Source organism: Marmota marmota, unplaced genomic scaffold, assembly GCF_001458135.2.
Source record: "Marmota marmota marmota unplaced genomic scaffold, marMar, whole genome shotgun sequence".
In the NCBI taxonomy this organism is placed as follows: domain Eukaryota; kingdom Metazoa; phylum Chordata; class Mammalia; order Rodentia; family Sciuridae; genus Marmota; species Marmota marmota.
The window spans coordinates 9703444-9722191 of NW_026000243.1; the positions used below are offsets into that span (position 1 = coordinate 9703444).

The window sequence follows — 18748 nt, forward strand, 5'->3', positions numbered from 1 at the left end:
TATGTGTGTATATATATATATATATATATATATATATATATATATATACACACACACACACTTATACACACCACATTTTTGTTATCCATTCATTTGTTGAAGGGTACCTAATTTGGCTCATAGTTGAGGACAGTGCCAAACATATTGTGTTCATCAAACAGGCAATCTCTCCTGCCACTTTCTTGCCTGTTCTTCTGAATTAAAAGAGATAATGTTAACAGTGCCTGGGATATAACTTTGTTTATTGAATATTTACTGTTTTTATTTGCTGTGTATTTCTTTTCAAATAAGTGTCATACACTTATATTTAAAACAAATTTCCACAAAATGTGGAAAAGCCTATCAGTATTATTTTTAGAAATATATTTGAATTAAAATTTTAATAGCCATTAATAATATTTATGAACAATTTGCTGCATGTTGTGGTGCATGTCTGTGATCCCAGTGACTTGGGAGGCTGAGACAAGAGGATCATAAGTTCAAGGACAGTCTCAGCAACTTAAGGAGACCCAATCTCAAAAATGGGCAATTATCAAGAATAAAAATAACAGTAAATGTTGGTGAGAATGTGGGGAAAAGGGTACTCATACATTGTTGGTGGGACAGCAAATTGGTGCAACCACTCTGAAAAGCAATATGAAAATTCCTCAAAAAAACTAGAAATGGAACCACCATTTGACACAGTTATTCCACTCCCTTGTATATTTCCAAACAATTTAAAATCAGCATAATATAGTGACACAGCCACATCAATGTTTATAGAAGCACAATTCACAATAGATACGCTAAGGACCAGCATTTTTGAAAGTGACTGAATTTATTACTATTTTAAAATAAATTGTTCTAAGCTAGGCATGGTGGCACACGCCAATAATCCCAGCAACTCAGAAGGCTGAGAAAGAAGGATAACAAGTTTGAAGCCAGACTGACCAACTTAGAACCTATCTCAAACTAAAATATTACCAAGAGCTAGAGATGTAGTTCAGTAGTTTGAGCATATGCTTTCCATGATCAAGGCCCTATGTTCAATCTCTAGTACCATAAAAATAAATTAATAAATAAATAAAATAAAATGTGTAAGCGAGGAGAATATGCCACACTAGGAAAATATCTGTAGAGTGTACATACAAGAGGAAATGACAGAAAATCAAAATGTGTCACTACAAAGGTAAATCAACTAAACACAGGGAAAAAATGAAGGTAGGAAGCTGTGCTGAAAACAAATAAAAAAACTGCCATAGTAAGTTATTCTTCATTGTTAATTTCTTTAAACATAAATGAAACAAACACCCCAATCAAAAGACATAGATTAGCAGAATTGATTTAATAATAGCAATAGAAACCAATAATATGCTGTCTATTAGAGACTCATTTGAAATTGCTTCATACATAGGTTCAAAGGGAAAGGATGTTGAAGTATTTCTATACAAATTAAACTAGAGATTAGAGGTAGCTATGCCAAAATGACAAATAAACTTTAAGAAACTCTTACCAGACATAAGGTATACTATATTATAATAAAAGGATAAATTTACCAAGAAGATACAATAATTGTAAATATATATATAACAAACATCAGAACATGTAATCATATAAAGTAAACATTGGGAGAATTAAGGGGAAAAACAGCTCCTATAACAACAGTAGAAAACATTAATGATCCACTTTCGGTAATGGACGGAACAACACAAAGATCAAAGAGGAAATAAAGGATGTGAACATCACTATAGAGGTAAACTGGACCTAACAGAACACTTCACCTTCCAGAGGCAGAGTATACATTTTCTCAAAAACAAATTGAACATTCTTCAGAATAGATTACACACTAAGCCACAATACAAGTTTTTATAATCTTAGAGTGAAACCATACAAAGTATTTTTTTCCTGATCGAAATGGAAAAAAAAAATAAATCCATAGCAGAAGGAAAAGTGAAAAACACACAAATATTGTGTGAATTAAACAGTACATTTTTAACCAATGGATGGGGGCCAAGGTAAAAAATTTAAGATTCTGGGGAAAACTGAAAATTACCAACAGTTATGAAATGCAGTAAAGGCAATAATAAAATGGAAATTTATAGCCTAAACACCTATAAAAAGAAAAAAAGATTCTCAAATCATGAACCTAACTTGAAACCTTAAGGAATTAGAAAAAGAATAAAATAAACATACCTTTAACAGGAAGTGTATATAGATATTGCTATATATTTATATATGAGTAAAGATAAACATCATAGAGAAATATAAAAATATAAAAAGTAAAGAAAATTAACAAAACCACAAGTTTGTTCTTTGAACACATTAACAAAACTGATAAGTTGTTGGCTAGATTGAATGATCCAAATAACTGAAATCAAAAATTAAAGGGAAGACATGGAAATGTTAGAACAAATTCTATTCAAACAAGAAAGATAATAAGTATTATGAACAATGCATACAAAAAATTGGATAATGTAGGTGAAATTGATATAGTCCTAAAGAATTCAGCCTACCAAGAATGAATCATAAAGAAATAGAAAATCTGAATAAATCTATGATTGAAAGGAGATCTAATCACGAATCAAAGTATTAGACAAAGAGGAATGAAGGAAAGAGATAGGGATGGGAATAAGAAAGTAGAATAAATCAGACATAACTTTCCTATGTTCATATATAAATACATGACCAGTGTATTTCTATATCATGTTCAACACAAGGATGGAATCCTAATTAGAATAAGTTAAAATCCACATATGTACACTATGTCAAAATATACTCCAAGTCATATATATATATATATATATATATATATATATATATATATATATATATAACAAATAAAGGGGAAAACCTCCTAACCAAAAAGAAAAGAAAATCCCAAGCCCAGATGAATTCATTGATGAATTCTACAAATTATTTACAGAAGAGTAATAGTCCACTTCAGATTCTTCCAAAAATATGAAGAATGGTGAATACTTTCAAACTAAATCTGTGAGCCAAGGTTTTCCTGTTAATAATGAAGCAAAGACACCTTGAAAGAGAATAGTAAAAATTATCACCTCTTATGAATATCGATGCAGAAATTATCCACAGAATTCCAGCAAACTGCTTTTAACAGCTTTTTAAAAGGATTATACACTATGACCAAGTGAAATTTATTCCTGCAATGCAAGAATGATAAACCTATGAAAATCAATCCACGTGCTTCATTAACAGGTTGAAGAAAAAAATAAAATAAGCAAATGATCATCTTAATTTATGCAGAAAAGAAAAGAAAAGGCATTGGAAAAATACAACACACACCCCGCCACACACACACTCACACACATTTTCAACAAAGTAGAAATAGAAGGAAACTATCTCTTAAATATGAAAATCTCACAGTTAATAACTCAATGGTGAAAAACACAAGAGCTTTTTCCTCCAACATCAGAAAAAAGACAAGATGCCTGTAGCACTTCTAATCGATATAGTTTTAGAAGTTTCAGCAGGAGCAATTAGGCTACACAAAGATGATAAAGGCACTGGAACTGGAAAGTAAAATGGGAAATTATCTGTTTACTGATGACATGATTTTATGTTTAGAAAACTCTGGACTCCACCAAAAAACATACAACTTACTAGTTCTAATAATTAACTGGCAAAGTTATAGGATACAAAATCAGTACACAAAAATAAGTTGCCTTTGTATACACTAAAAATGAACAATCCAAAAAGAAAATAGGACAATTCCATTTTTGATAGTATCAAAATGAATAAAATAGGAGTAAACTTATTTAAGAAGGTGAAAAAATTTCATGCTTAAAAAAACAAAAAAAAATGCTGCTGAAAAGTTGAAGAAGACAAAAATAAATAGAAAGATATCCCATGTTTGTGGCTTGAGAGACTAAATATAGTAAAGGTGTCAGCATTCACAAAGTGATCTATAGATTCAATGTAATTCCCATCAAAAGTCCAATGATGTCTGTTTTTTCAGAAATAGAAAAAAAATCTATCCTAAAATTCATGTGAAATGGCAAGAGATCACAAAAAAATCTTGAAAAAGAAGAACAAAATTGGAGGTCTCACACTTCCTGATTTAAAAACTTAAAACAAAGCTATAGAAATCAAAAGAGCCTTGACCTGGCATAAAGACAGATTAATAGACTAATGCATATAAATAATCCTTTGTTATAATGATTTTCAACAAATGTACCATTTGTTGAAAGACCATTCAATGAAGAGAAGACAGTCTTTTCAAAAAATTGTGCTCGGAAAATTAGATATCCACATGCAAAATGAAGAAGTTCCACTCCTACTTCATATAAATTTAACTTAAATACATTGGACTTAATCATAAAATCTAAAACTTAAAAAAAGGGCGGCAGGGCAAAGCTTCATGACATCCAATTTGAGGACAGTGATTTCCTGGATATGACATCAGAAACATAGGCACCCAAAGGGGCAGGGGATGCATGAACTAAAGCAAAAAATGAAAACTATTACACATTTAACATACTATCTACACAGAGAAAAAGCATCCCACAGAATCAGAGGAAATATTTTCAAGTCATATATGTCTGATAAAAAATTAACTATCCAGAATCCCAAAACCCTCAACCCAACAACAAAGAACTTATCTTTATAAAAACAAGTGGCAGGAGGACAATCAACTTGAGTAGGCATCTCTCCAAAGAGAATACTTTATACAAGTCAATAAGTATATCAACATCATTCACCAACAGGGAAATGCAAGTTGAAATTGCAATGAGATACCAATTCAACCCATTACACCTGCTATTATAAAAATTAATAAATAAAAATAGAAAACAAAAAGTGTCAGCCAGGGTGTACAGAAACAGAAACCCTTAGGCACAGCTAATTGCGAATGAAAAGCAGTGCAGTTACCACAGAAAACAATATGTAGCTCCCCAAATAAATAAGCAGAAAATTATCATATGATCCAAAAATTCCACTTTGAGGCATAATACAAAAAAAACATTGAAAGCAAGGGCTCAAAAATATTTCTACATTCATGATCAAGGCAGCACTATTTAGAATAGTGAATGCAGCACAAGTGTTCATCAAAGGATGGACAAATGAAGTACAGACAATGATTTGGTCTTAATTAAGGAAGGAAGTTTGACACATGCTTCAACAGGAATGGACCTTGGCGACATTATGCTAAGTTAAACAAGCCAGTCGCAAAAGGACGCATTTCACATGGCACCACATGTCTGAGGTATAGTCAAAATCATAGACACTGAAAATGGAATGGTGGTTTCCAGGAGCTACAGGGAAGGAAGAATGGTTGGTTATTACTTAATGGATATAGAATTTCAGTTTGCAAAGGTGAAATAAGTTCTGTAGATGGATGGTGATGATGGCTACACAGCAATATGAATGTACTTAATGCTACTGAAATGTACATTTCAAATTGGCTAAAATGATAAAATTTATGTTAAGTATATTTTACAATAAAAAGGGAGGCACGAAGAGAACTTTGGGGTGATAAAAATGCTCTCTACCTTGTGGGGTGGTAGTTACATGAGTGAATATATGTGTTCAAATTTATTGACATGAACACTTAATTTGGGTGTATTGTATTTAAAACAAATTTGCTGCCTCCCTCTATTTTTCTCCCTAGTTTTTCCTCCCCATTTCCTGATTTATGGGCTCTATGTTCTGCCAACATATTCACTATATGTGAATGATTAGAGAAGAGAGCTTGAAATTAATTCAACTTTAAAATGTCTGCACTGTCTAGAGTAGTGCTTGGCATACAGTGGGCACTAAACAAGTGTTGGTTGTTTAAATTATACATTCAGAACAATTATCCAAATCCTCATATTCAAACAATAACAGCTTGAAAATATTTTTAAATCCCATATCCTAAACATATAAACAATTTTTTCTTGTCATTATTCCTTAAACAATATAGCATACAATTCACATAGTATTTACATTTTATAGATATTATAAGTGATCTAAAGATGATTTAAAGTACATGGAAGAATATGTGTAGTTTACATTCAAATACTACAGCATTTTATAGATGAGACCTAAGCATTTACAGATTTTGGTACAAGGGTTCCTAGAACCAATCCTCCATGAATACTGAAGAATGACTATAACCTATTTTTCTGTTCTGGCTTTTTTTTTGTATTTGTATTTTTTAAGTAACTATTGTTTACTGCAAGCTTGCTACAGTATCAGACTTTAGCTCTTTGCAAATTCAATGTCGTTTGCTCTCACCCAACAACTCAGTGAAGTGGGTATATAGTCCCTGGTCTTTTTAATCAGGAAACTGAGGCTTAGAGAAATGGAATCCAACCACATGCAGCTATTACTTATGTAGTAGATTTGGGATTCAAAATGAGTCTTTTGGACTGTAAAGTTGCTGTTCTTCACCTCTTGATAGAGGTTATACTTTATCTTACATTTCGCTAAGCACCCATTGACTTGCCAATTGTAAACCAGAGCTTATAATCAAGAGCATTCTATAAATTGTTTGCACTGCACAGGTGCAACATGAAGCATGCTTCTGAGGCACGTTCAGAGGCATCACAGTGGGCGCTTGTTACAGAAGCTGTGGCACTTCAGATAGCCAAGAAAATGGGTCCATAAATCCCTTCATCCCAAGATGCCCACTGGAATGTTAAGAGATTACTCACTGTGGCCTTTCTATCCTCTAAAGTTTGCAGACACTCTTCCAGAATGTGCTATCCTCGATTATGGAAACATAGTGAAAAGGAAGGAGCAAGCCTCCCTGGCGTCTGCTCAGCATTTCCTGCCAGTGGCTTTAAGAATATTGTGAAATTCACAAAAAAATGCAATTCTAACAAGCAAGAGACAGGACAAGTTATATACCAACCATTTAGGGAGAGATCATTATCTCAACCAGAATTCAAATGCCAGAATCTCTGGTTGTAATTTCAGCGACTTCCCAATTACTTCAAAATGGTGAAAATATCTCCATTAGAATAGATAGCTCAGAAGTCAGTGCGTTTGTGTATGTGAGTGCACCAGTGTGTCTATGTGAAAAGGGGAGAAACTAGAAAAGAAAGAAGTAAAGGAGAAGTTAATACTTCCTTTTAAAAAGCTTGGAGTGCCTACTATGCATTAGGTATTGTACTGAACACTGGGGACCCAGAGATATAATGCATTTACGACATGGGAGAAGCAAAGGAAATGACAATGAGAATAGGAATATCTCTAGAGACAGTATAAAAAGCACAGGAGAGTATAAATTTGAGTACTATAATTCCTTGCTCTTACACAAGGTGACTTACAACCAATATCTCAATGTGAGCATGACCACTCTGATCAAACACTGAACTGATTCAATTCCCTGTATATACAGATAGTGGCTCTCCTTATATCCCCCTGGGAAGTTCCAACCAGCCAAACAGTAAGCAAGAAGCCTTATGTCAGGATGGCATCACTGGGTGGTCAAGGTAGACAAATAACTGATATAGCAAGCCATATATCTGAGAATGAACTATGTAATTAATTGTAAAGGAGCAGAACAGACAGGAGTAAGCGTGAATTGGTCTTGACCACTGTTGAAGAAGTCTGCAAAATAAATAATTTGGGTTAGCAGACAAACAGTAAGCATTCAAAAGTCGCTTAACCACTTAGCTGGGACAAGTGGGGTCAAAGGCAATTCTAGTCACTCTGAGGGGAGGTCCTGGAAGGACAAGCCAGGGTGCCTAATCTCCCAGAGTCTGGTATAGCTTCAGCATACATTATCAAGACATGGACTAGGACTCAGTGGCAAGAAGATTTAGAGCTATGGGTCAGGTGGGAAGCGAGTTTCTGATAGAGCTAGCAATGAGCAGAAACTTCCTCTTTAAATTGCTCTTGCCTCTGCTGGCTCTGCAGATACTGGACATCAACATGCGTATGACCCTGTGTCCTGGACACCAGAATCTTGGCAGGTGGCTAACAGTGATTCTTATCATTCCATTCTCTTTCCTCCATCTATTTTCTACCTTTGACTATTCAATAATGCCAGTGGAAGCTTTTTGCCCCCTACATGTATACACATTTCCCTGCTCCTTAGTTCTTTCCTTTATCTTTGTTCAATTCTGCTTTGATACCTTCAGAAAATCTCTCTTCCCCTTTCTCCTCTCTTGTGTCTTTGCATTTTTTATCTTTCATTCCCTGTGTCTTTCTTCCCTTCCTTGTTAATGTTTATCAAAACACCTCCAACCATCAGACAAATATATTGTGACAGATGTGGGCATGGATCCAATAGAGTGAGCGCTATGCATCTGAAAATTAAATTTGGCTCAAATAGAAACAATACTACAAACTCCAAAAACTTCTGAAAGTATTCAGAAATATCATTGAGAAAATGTCTCCATATTATCTTCCTCTAATTACACCTACTTTTCTTCAGCGTCAGTACTCACAATAAATAGAAAATTATCATATCCATTTTTTCTCTTTTGTGTAATTACTTCTACAACAACATTATTTCATATTATTCTTCATTGCTAGTATGTAGCATTTTGGGTAATTGTGAGTTAAATCATCTTCAGTGGACCAGCCAAAAAACTTAACAACCACTTATAACATTCTTTGTTCCCAATATACAATGAAACTTTGTTAACCGAGCTATCATAAATCTTTAGACTTGACGAAAATGTTTAATATTCAAAACCAATTTTTAAAAACTTTATTGATCAGCACTTTTATGGGAAGCCAGGTCAAGTCCTTCAGCATCTCTTTGATTAAGGAAAATGTACCGTTTCCAGGGAAAAGGAGGTTAAAATAGGTCGCATGATTTTCTCTAGAGTATGAATCAGCAGCAAGGTGAGGAGGCCAGTGGGTATTTTCACAACCTTAATGGATTAAATTAAAATGTGAATATAAAAATGGAGAAGGATTACAGATTGAAATGTTTCAGGTTTTAAAGAAACTACTTCTTTTTATTCTATACTTTGGGATCATTCATTTCTTCACAACTGTCAATGGTGGATTCTTCCCAACAAATTACCTGATTAGATTATTTTGTTTTAGTTCACAGGCCCTTTGAAGTACTGTGTATACAGTAGGAGGTAAATAAGTGGATAGTAGGACATTTAGGGTAGGTTCACAACCAAGAACACCAATGACCCCCTCTACGGTGTGCTGAATCCTTTGGTGACCATCATTTTGTGCAGTGTTCCCAGCACACATTATTTCTAGCTCCAGAAGGTGGGTCAACATTTACTTAAGTGCAGATGAGGGAAAGGAGACCCTAAATATTCTACAGAAGACAATTAAAACACTCAGCTTAAATGCAGGTTTCCTGGACTTCAATCCAATATGTGTCCAGGCAAAAGAAAGAAACCTTTTATTTGTTTCTGCTCAGAGTGCATGGAAACCTTCTCTGGTCTCTATATCAGGGAGGGCAGGGTAGACTATCTAATTGAGAAGAAGCAGAAAAGTCTTCTAGGAGCAAATCTGAATTCTATCACATAATAACTATGTGAACAAAGGCAAGTGGCTTAATTTCCCTAAACCTCAATTTCCTAGGCCATTAATTGGGATTGTAATATTTTGAAAGTTACATTAAATGATAGGTCATTTATAAAGGCATATGACATACATTAAATCATGGATAATAGGGTTTTTGTTTTAAAAGCACCCCACTTCCTCTCCCAGGGCCTTGATAGTTTTATTAAAGGGCCTGTGGTCTTATCCTATAGGGAGAGTGATGAAAGTGTCAAACCTTTCCTTTCTTCACCTTCTCTACTAGGAAAACAAAGTGCAGATCTAGACAGGGCAAGTGCTGAGCAGACTAGACACTGGAGCTTAAATTTTCACTTATAAAAAAAATACACCAGGGTATAAGCTATACTAAATAGGTGTTACTATTGGGAGACGGGAAAGGAAGGAGAATGGACCAAAATTAAAAGAACCCACCCTTTTCCCCAACATCTACTCCACACTAACTGTAGCTCTGATTTCCTTAAATGCAACATCAGCAAAATAATCTTCCTGCAGGGCAAACAAAAATCAAACATATTTGGAATAATCTGGGGCTGTCTTGTCTGTATTTAAAAAAGAAAATCAAGAAAGGCTAATACTTAGTTCCTAACTTAATAGGTAATGCAAACGTCTACAGATGTCTTAAGATGTAATTCCTCCTTCTTATCTCATGACTATGAAGACAGCTCCCTGTTAATAAAAAGCAATTTTTAAAGTTCTCCCCTGGGAAGGTCAAATAGAAGCTACTTTGCTTTTCCTTTCTGATGCATCTCATTTTTGGATCCCATCAGATCTCTAACACCAGGATCCCCCATAGCTTGCCATGATAAACACAATAAGGTGGTCATGGGCAGAGTCCTTAACAGAAGTTGGAAGGAAGGGAAGTGGAAAGACAGAACTAAACTGAACCCAAGGACCATATTTACTAAAAGAGGCCAAATAATTACTAAAGGGCTTAGATAAGAATTGCTGAGTTTTTCCACTATGGTTCAAGCAGTCTAGGGGCCTACATTATTAATGCTTTAAAACAGCTTCTTCCATTACCTTCTTTGGACTGTGGACATGTTAGGTATGTGTATGGGGAGGCAGACACATCCCTACCAATCAGAGATGTTAGAGTGTCACAGACTCAAACCAGCCCTACTCATCTTGGCCTGGGAGATCCTGAAGCCATTTGCCAATGTGGGACACACTAAGTCCTCAGGCAGGATTACAAATTTCCTTGCTCAATGCATCTCTTTTTCTCTGATAAGGAAAATCTCTGCAGAAACATGACAGCCTCCTCTTCCAAATGTGTTATTTTACTGCTGCTAAGAAGATTCCTCTTAACTCTGCCACCCTGCTTGTTGTCTTGCCCTTAGGGATATTGAAGACTTCGTGTGTAGTTTAAGATCAGATTGCAACCACTGGTGGATTCAACTGTCCCCTCTGACAAGTAATTTGAGTAGAATCCAAAAATCCTTCAGCCCTCAGGTCCCTGAGTGTTATGCCTGAATGCCCCAGCATCATATTTTAAAGAGAATAAAACTGTTTAAATATAAGCAGTTCATTGCTGTAAGGTAATACTATATTAGAAGAGGATGGGTCTCATTAAAATGGCTCAAAGAGTCCCACCAATACTTAATATTTTTAATCCCTAGTACTCAGTACAATATCTGCACTCAATACATAAGACATAAAATGCAGGAACTTGTAATGTAACAGTGATCACACATGAAGAAATCACAGGTCCACAATGTGTCTCTGTTAAAAGAGGGGTGTAGAAACTGTGGCTGGAACCCAGATGACAGTAATTCTTAACCAAAAGCAGGAAGCTGAGTGGAACTGGGAAGAAACTAATACAATTTAAAGGTGTGTGTGTAGGTGGAGAAGGAGACGGTAGAATAGATGAAACTAGGAAAAAATGAGAATATCAATTATTACTGAGGAGTTCCATTTAGTACTAGTAACAACTAACACACACAGTCAGCCCTCTGTATCCATGGATTATATCTGCAGATGTGCAAAACAGCAGATCAAAAATATATTTAAAATTTTTAATTGCATCCATATTGAACAGGTACAGATGTTTTGTTTGTCATTATTGCCTAAACAATATAGTATAACAACTATTCACATAGCACTTACATTGTATTAGGTATTATAAATAATCTAGAGATGATTTAAAATATTGGAAGAATGTGTGTAGGTTAAATGAGATGTGATCATCTGAGAACTTTGGTATCCAGGGAGCCCTGGAACAAATCTCCCATGAATACCGCTGAGGAATATACTGCTGCTCTAAAACTAACAGAACAACACCATATACTTTGTCTCACCTGATATTACAGGTCTGGTGGATATAATTCCCTTCTATATACAATTACACTGAAGTGCTCAAGGCTATGTAGTTAGTGAGAGGTAGAATGAGAATCAAACTGAAGCACCCAGGCCCTGAGCCTAGCACTTTCTAGAGCACTAATGTAGCTATAAGGTGGCTGAATGCATGGAAGGGACACTTTAGTGGACAGTAGGGAGGAGGGAGAGACCCTGGACACCAACCTTGCTCAGATGTTATAGGGCATAAAGGCTTTAGAACAGAGTTCATCAACTTTGCTCTAAACTGGAAATACTGGAAGAGATACATTAAATACCCATAACTCCAGAGATGTTGATTTCTTTGGTTTGTGAGTTTGGCATTAGATTCTTTGTCTTTTGTTTGTTTGTTTTGGTGTGGAATGAATTCACTGCCTCACATATTCTAAGCATCCTCTCTACCACACTAAGTTATATCTCCAACCTCAAGTGGAATTTTTAGAAAGCATTCCAGGTAACTTCAAGGAGCAAACCAGTTTATCATAGTCAAGTGAGAGGGCTCTTCTGGACCTGGGCCTGCTTGTAAGTCTTTTTATGTCTCCATTTTCTTAGCTCAAGAACAGTGCCTTTACACTTGTATAGTCCTTATTTAGCTTAGGCACCTTAAACATTGAAACTCAAAAGTCATGCACATGTTTTGAATAATCTACTGGCTGCTCTGAATTTCCAAATTTAAGCCAAATGACCAACTGCTGATGACAAGTGAAAAATACAGAAAACCACCCAGGTGGACAACAGAACATTGTACTCAGGAATTCTATTGCCCAAGTTGCTTTGGAAAAATCCCACTACTCAGATTATTCCTTGGCAGCATTTAAACCTCACCTACTTGTTCTGAATGGATTAGTTCAGAACTCCAAATGAAAATGTTGGGACAGGGTAGAAATGAGCCTGTAAGCATAATCCCATATCAACAAGCTAGGATTATCCAAATTTTTTATCCTATATTGAAAAATAAAATAAAAACAAAAATAACAAAATAAATCACCATGTTGGTGGAAACTGATGAGAGCCACAGCCGAAGGAGCCCCAGCAAACTTCCAGCTGCCAGCAAATTTCCAGCTGCCAGCTGATGATTGGCTCACAGCGGCCCCAGCAACTTCTGACTACCAACTGATTGGCTCCTCTGCGGTGATGCTCATTGGGCTGTTTCCCTGCCCTTTCAGACCATGGAGCTGCTCATTAGGGGACTTATTTTGGCTCTGCCCACGTGACCCAGCCAATTGGCCTCAAGAGCAGGAGGAGTGGGGGAGGTTGAGAGGCTTGTGGGAAGCCGGTGGTGGCAGTTGGGCTCTGAGGGTTTTTCCTGAGGAGCTGTTTTGTTTGGCGTGTGTGGTTCTAAAAATAAAGTTTGTTTCTTTTGACAAGTGGCTCCTGAATTGTGCCCAGCCAGACTGCGGCAGAAACTTTTCCCATTGAGTAAAACATCCATAAGTAGTGAATACAACCACTGTTTTAGGGTATCCCTCAAAATGTCTATGTACTCAGATACTGTGGACTAACAGAAAAACCAAAGTAAATTTAGAGGTATCAGAGCTTCATGAAGAAGGTTCAATTGGTGGGCATCTGTGTGTCAGATGCCAGCTGATAGGTTTAGGATGCTAGGCTCCTTTCCTGATGTGGCACTGATTCAGACAAAGGACTCCTAAATACTTGTTATATCTAATCTAAAAGAAAGGCACAGAACATTTTTAACCCAACAGAAGATAATTGTAATGAAATGATTCTGGCCAAGAGGGCCCATTTGTAATAATGAATTCAAATCAGATTCATAGAAGCTATAATTCAACCATAGTGAATAGCACCTTCATTTTCCATATCATCTCTCTTCCAAAAAGGCTAAATAACTCAATATTCAAATAATTATTTTTACTTTTCAAGTAGCCTTATGAAGTAGTTATGAAGAAGATAATATTGCCTCACTTACATAAAATGAGTTTCAAAACTTCAATGTCGTCTTTAGCACATCACTTCCTAATGTCTCTCAGTGTAATCAAAGACCTGTCACAACAAAACTGATATCCCAAAGGAAGGAAATCATTCCGCCTCTAAGCTGTACAATTTTTCATTGGAGAGTTTGAAGATGGACCCAGGTTTCTTGATTCCTTTCCTTTTCCTACTAGGACTTTGCTTCTTATCTAACTCCATTCAACATTTAAAAACAGACTGGAGATAATTTGATCCAGGACAGTTACATTTAAAAAGACTTTCTGTGGCTGATAGGAATAGACATCATTTAATTTTTTTAGCAAATTCTGAATATTTAATGCATTTGGAACACTAAATTCCCAAGCAATGAATTCCCAATGAACACTTTTAAGGAGACCATAGAGCTAAAGAATTAAAGAGCTGGGGATGTAGCAGAGTGTCATAGCATTTTCCTAACATTTGTGAGGCCCTGAGTTTGATCCCCAGCATGACAAAAATAAATACATAAATAAGCATGGTTTTAAAAGCAAAAGGAACCATCAAATAAAAATCAGTACATTTATCTGGGGTTGAGGGAAACTGTGGATTTCCAATGACTGGAAACATGGGCTCTCCCTCCAAGTACTGACAAGTAAGTTTTTGTTAAGATTAGAATGTGCCTGTTTGCCTCTAAAGCAAAAATGTATTAAACAAAAACTGAAACAAACAGAAATTTGCAGGAGATGCTTATGTTCTTTGAAGATACATTGTCTCCAGTGAAATAAAAATCTGTAAAAATCATGGAATAATAAGAATTAAGTGATGAGGGAAAGAAAGAAGGAAGAAAATGAATATAAGGCAAAAGCATGCCACATAAAGACACCGATAAAAATAAAGAAAGAAAGCCATAAGAGATAAGATTGCATAAGCTAAAATTTAGAGGATAGAAAGAGATTAAAATGTGAAACAATATGCTAGATTTCTCTCTTCCTGGGGTAAAATGCACAGAAAAGACAAGAAATCAACATAGGATATGTGCTTACTTTTTTTTTAAAGCAACAACAAAAAATCAGGTAACAGATAACAGTTGTATTTGAGTATGTAAGTTTTTTTCCCCACAAAGCACAAAAATCAAGTATTCAGCTTTTCCTTTTTTATTCCCATTCCCATTACCAAGCCCAGCTGCTAAACATTAGAATTGAAGATCATGAAAACAGGCCACTAGCTAATAAAAAATGGTAGATCTAAGCTGGCCCTCTGCTGGTAGAATTGTTTCACTGCATCAGAGAAAGCAGAAAGCTCAAGGTTTTAAGTTTCTGCTTTAATTCCAAGGGGCAAGAAGAGGCCAGATGATTTAGCAAAGTTCAACACTGAGTCCCTATTCAACTCTGGACCTCTGTGCCTCCAGTGGAAGATTAGAAGATAAAAGATAAAAAGATACATACTAACGTCCCATTCAGACTACTAATATTTGCCCAAATTTCCTCCATGTGCTACTCAGATCTTTGAACCAACCAGTCCACTGCAAATGTACATCCCACGAGTCGTTTCCCAGGGATCAGACTCAGGGGTCTTATTTGAAGCAACTCTTCAAATAAGTACACTCTTGCCTGGGGCAGGCATACCAGAAGGACTTGTCTTTCCTGCTGTAGGTGAAAGACATCTCTGTCCTCCTTCCTTATCTGTCCTTCTTGGGCCTCCATGCACCAGAATACAAGGGATCTGGAACCAGTACTCCAGCTCAAAAGAAGATTTAGCTAAGAATCATAAAGTTGCAAACTTAACATTTGGGTTCAAGAAAAGAATTGCTGGTTTCCCAAAGGCATTCATTCTTTCCCCAGGGAGATGCTTATCTCCACGGGGAGGGTTCCACAAGGAAAGCCAAAGGAAGAGAGGGAAGGAAAGCCCACCCTCATTTTCCTCTTGCAGAAGCTAGGCATTTTGGCTACAGAATCTGGGTCAGAATGTTTTATTTTCACCATAACCATCAAAGTCACAGGCAGGGCAAATGCATTCACCCTGTGTACATTGGGAGGCATAGTTAAGCTGGGACGTCCCTGAATCTGTCTCCTAGGACCAGACTGCCTCATTAAAGGGATAAAAGATGATATCTGCTGAGCTGGTGGAAAGTGGTGGCTGCATTTTTATTAAAGTCTCTGCTGCAGCGGGCCTAGTCCCCAAAGGTTCATATTCCAAGAATCTCCACCCCTCTGCCTGGAGTGTGTAAGTGATTCTCTGTAACTCATTAAGGTAAAACAAAAAGCTTCTGTATTGTGCTTCTCACACAGAAGTGATGTCGTTGCATAAAAGCTACATGTTTCCTCTCCTTTGCCCCAGCTGGAAAAAATTAAATGGCCCTCATAATTTATCACACAAGGTTGGCATGAGTGGCTGCATCTTCAGCAAACTCTTCACAGGCCATGGCCTGGCCCTGGTAATTCCAAAGCCTTCAATTGTTAAGAATCCCGCTGAAAGGGACAAGTCTAGCCATCCTGAGGATGACCCCACTTCATCACATATCTCCTGGTCTGGGAGAGAGGATCCAAGGGGCTGGCTGACCACTCAGTATTTCAGTTTCAATGCCCACATGTTTTTATCTTGGTACACACACAAAAGTGAATCTAGCCATGTCATGGCTCCATGTATACATGGAGTTCCAAATGCAGACTTCCGGCCAGATAACAGACCAGAAAAGCCAGACCAAGTGACAAACCTGTCCAAAGAACTGGTATCATCAACCACAGGACGCAAGTTGCCACCTTTTGGGCCTGCAAAAGTCCCTCTCACATGCTCCAATCGCCCACAGGAGCCTTCCATTCTCTCCCTCAGCCCCTCCCCATGAAACCACGTCCGAGGGGCTCAGTCCCCCTTTGAAGGATAGCTCCCTACCTGAGGGTGGCGCTCTCCCCTTGCCGGACCGTCACGTTGTCCATAGCTTTGGGGAAGGTGGCATCTCCGCTGCGCACGGGCACTCCTGTGGGTACAAGGAACAGCAGCCTGAGAGACACGACCACGAGGCACTTCCAGGGCAGGAACAGGTACCCACAGACCCCCATCCTCGACAGCAAAAACTTCCCAGAACTCAACAGCAGCACAGTCCTGGTCCCCCGCCACGCACACCAGCCGGTTTCAGGAAGTGGTGTGGGCAGAAAGGAAAAGAGAGCACACCAGGAGCAGAAAGGAGGAAGAAGGAGAAGCAAAGAGTCCAGGCTCTCCGGAGTCTAATAATTCTTCCTCAATTCCTGCCTCAGCTTTCCAGCCTAGCAGAACCAGATGCCCCCTCCTGCATCCAAAAAGAGCTTTCTCGACGCTCCCCTGGGGAGGGGGTAGACAGCTGGGAAAGGAGAGAAAGAAGGAAGGTGCAAGGATGAAGGTCACAGATTGCGCTTTTTCTGCCTCTCTCTTCAAGATGCTACTTTAAGATTCAGTTGGGCACGTTCTGCAGAGGTCTGGCATCAAAAGTTTATAACCCAAAGAAGGCAAGTGTCTCTGACATAAAGGAGATGTCATAAAAAGCTCCTGCTTCAAGGAGAGGAGAAAATGTTTTATTAGATCACACATATGTATAGATATATTTATAAACCAGCCCCAAGTCTCGCATCTGGAACCCGAAGGCGATAAAAAGTTCCAAGCTGGGACACGCAGCCGGTGCAGACCAAGATCCTCCGGTCCGTGGATGTCCTCACCGCAGCCCGGTCGGAAACTCGCGGCCAGCCTGGCCCGCGCTCGCCAGCCCGCGGAGCGCCGCCCGGCGCAGGCTCTGGGCTCACGGGGAGCTGGGCGGACGGCGCCCCCGCCTCCTCCGGGGACGCGGCACGGGACGCGGGGACGCGCGGACGCCACGCTTAGCGGCCGCCCCCGGCCTCTGCGCCGCCTTCCTCCCGGGAGCAGCCCGGACGCGCGCGGGCCCAGACCGCCAGGGTTGTCATGGCAGCAGCTGCATCCCTGACCGTTACTTTCTCCCAGTGCCGACTCGGAGCTAGCAGGCGGGCAGGCAGCGCTGACTGTGCGCTCATCCCGACCCGGTGCAGGGCGAGGGACGCAGGCGCCCACCAAGTCCCGCTGCGCCCACCAAATCTGGGAATCCCTGCGGGGATGAGTCCGGCCCCTCACAGGGCTCCACTCTCCCCCCAATAGCTGAGCAAGCCAAGAGGACGTCGCGCCCCTTTCAGTGGCTCCCCAGGAATCAAAGCGGGGATGGGGGGTGAGTAGGGGGAGGGAGGAGGAGAGAGGGAGAGGGAGTTCTGGGGAAAGCAGCAAATTGAAAACTGACACTGGCATCTTCCCTCCCTCCCTGATGCCAATGCAGAAGTTGCCAAACCCCGCCCTGGATACTGAACTACATTTCCCACTCCAGGTAGCTGAACTAGGCTGCCTGGTCCACCACTCTGCAAGCTACAGTTCCATGGCTTAGCTTTCCTGGGCCTATGCAGAAAGCCGGAACGAGAAGCTTCCTACCTACCTCAGAGACCTTTATGCCCCTACACTTGAAGTTTATTGGTCAAGTGGGCAAGTGTGCATTTCTTCTTACAACACAACATGCAAAGTTGTCCCTATTGTCCATGCATTTTATTTCAGTAAAAAGCAAGAGCTGGGAAAAACATGGATATCCTTAAAAAAAATAGTAGGAATAATCTTTATAAATCCATCTATAGCTTTCTGATTACAGGAAGGGTCACCATAATAGTGTTAGAAGGGGAGATGGGGGCATGGTATTTTTAGAGGCCAATCTCTGCATTTCTTTGAACTCAGATTCATTTTCTTTCAGTTCTAAACCTAAGAACTCCAGCTTTCCTTGGGTTGGTCATTATTCTTTTTCCTGCTTTGCCTGACAGAATCCTCCCTCACTGCGTGGCTCTCGCTCTTGTATCCTAATTTAATGGTTGCTATGTGCATCTGCCCTACTGTATTCTTTCTCAAAGCCTTTTGTTAAATTAGACTGGGCTCTGCACAATTGGCAAAATGAAATGTAATTCAAAAATAAGCATTAAGCTCTTAGTGTTTATTACTTTAGTTGCTGAAGGATACAAAGGCACACTACCTGCTC

At 38.6% G+C, this 18748-nt stretch overlaps 1 protein-coding gene and 1 long non-coding RNA gene across 6 annotated transcripts in view; both read right to left on the reverse strand.

Moving 5' to 3' along the window:
- LOC125614036 overlaps positions 1 to 3580 on the reverse strand; it is a 26963-nt gene extending 23383 nt beyond the window's left edge. The window contains exons 1-2 of the long non-coding RNA XR_007344676.1: positions 3570 to 3580; positions 3293 to 3297 (exon numbers count right to left, since the gene is read on the reverse strand). This is a non-coding gene — a long non-coding RNA (uncharacterized LOC125614036). The remainder of the gene's footprint in view (positions 1 to 3292; positions 3298 to 3569) is intronic.
- The window catches only part of Opcml (opioid binding protein/cell adhesion molecule like), a 1142904-nt gene that overhangs the window by 504870 nt on the left and 619286 nt on the right, over positions 1 to 18748 (reverse strand). For 2 of the 5 annotated variants that reach the window (XM_015499064.2, XM_015499063.2), the window contains exon 2: positions 16591 to 16675. The exons of 1 other annotated variant lie outside the window; for it this stretch is intronic. In XM_015499064.2, coding sequence (XP_015354550.1) covers positions 16591 to 16675 — 85 coding nt within the window. Of the gene's footprint in view, positions 1 to 16590; positions 17334 to 18748 lie in introns of those variants that run through there. 2 more of the 5 variants (XM_015499061.2, XM_015499062.2) reach the window with 2 other exon arrangements.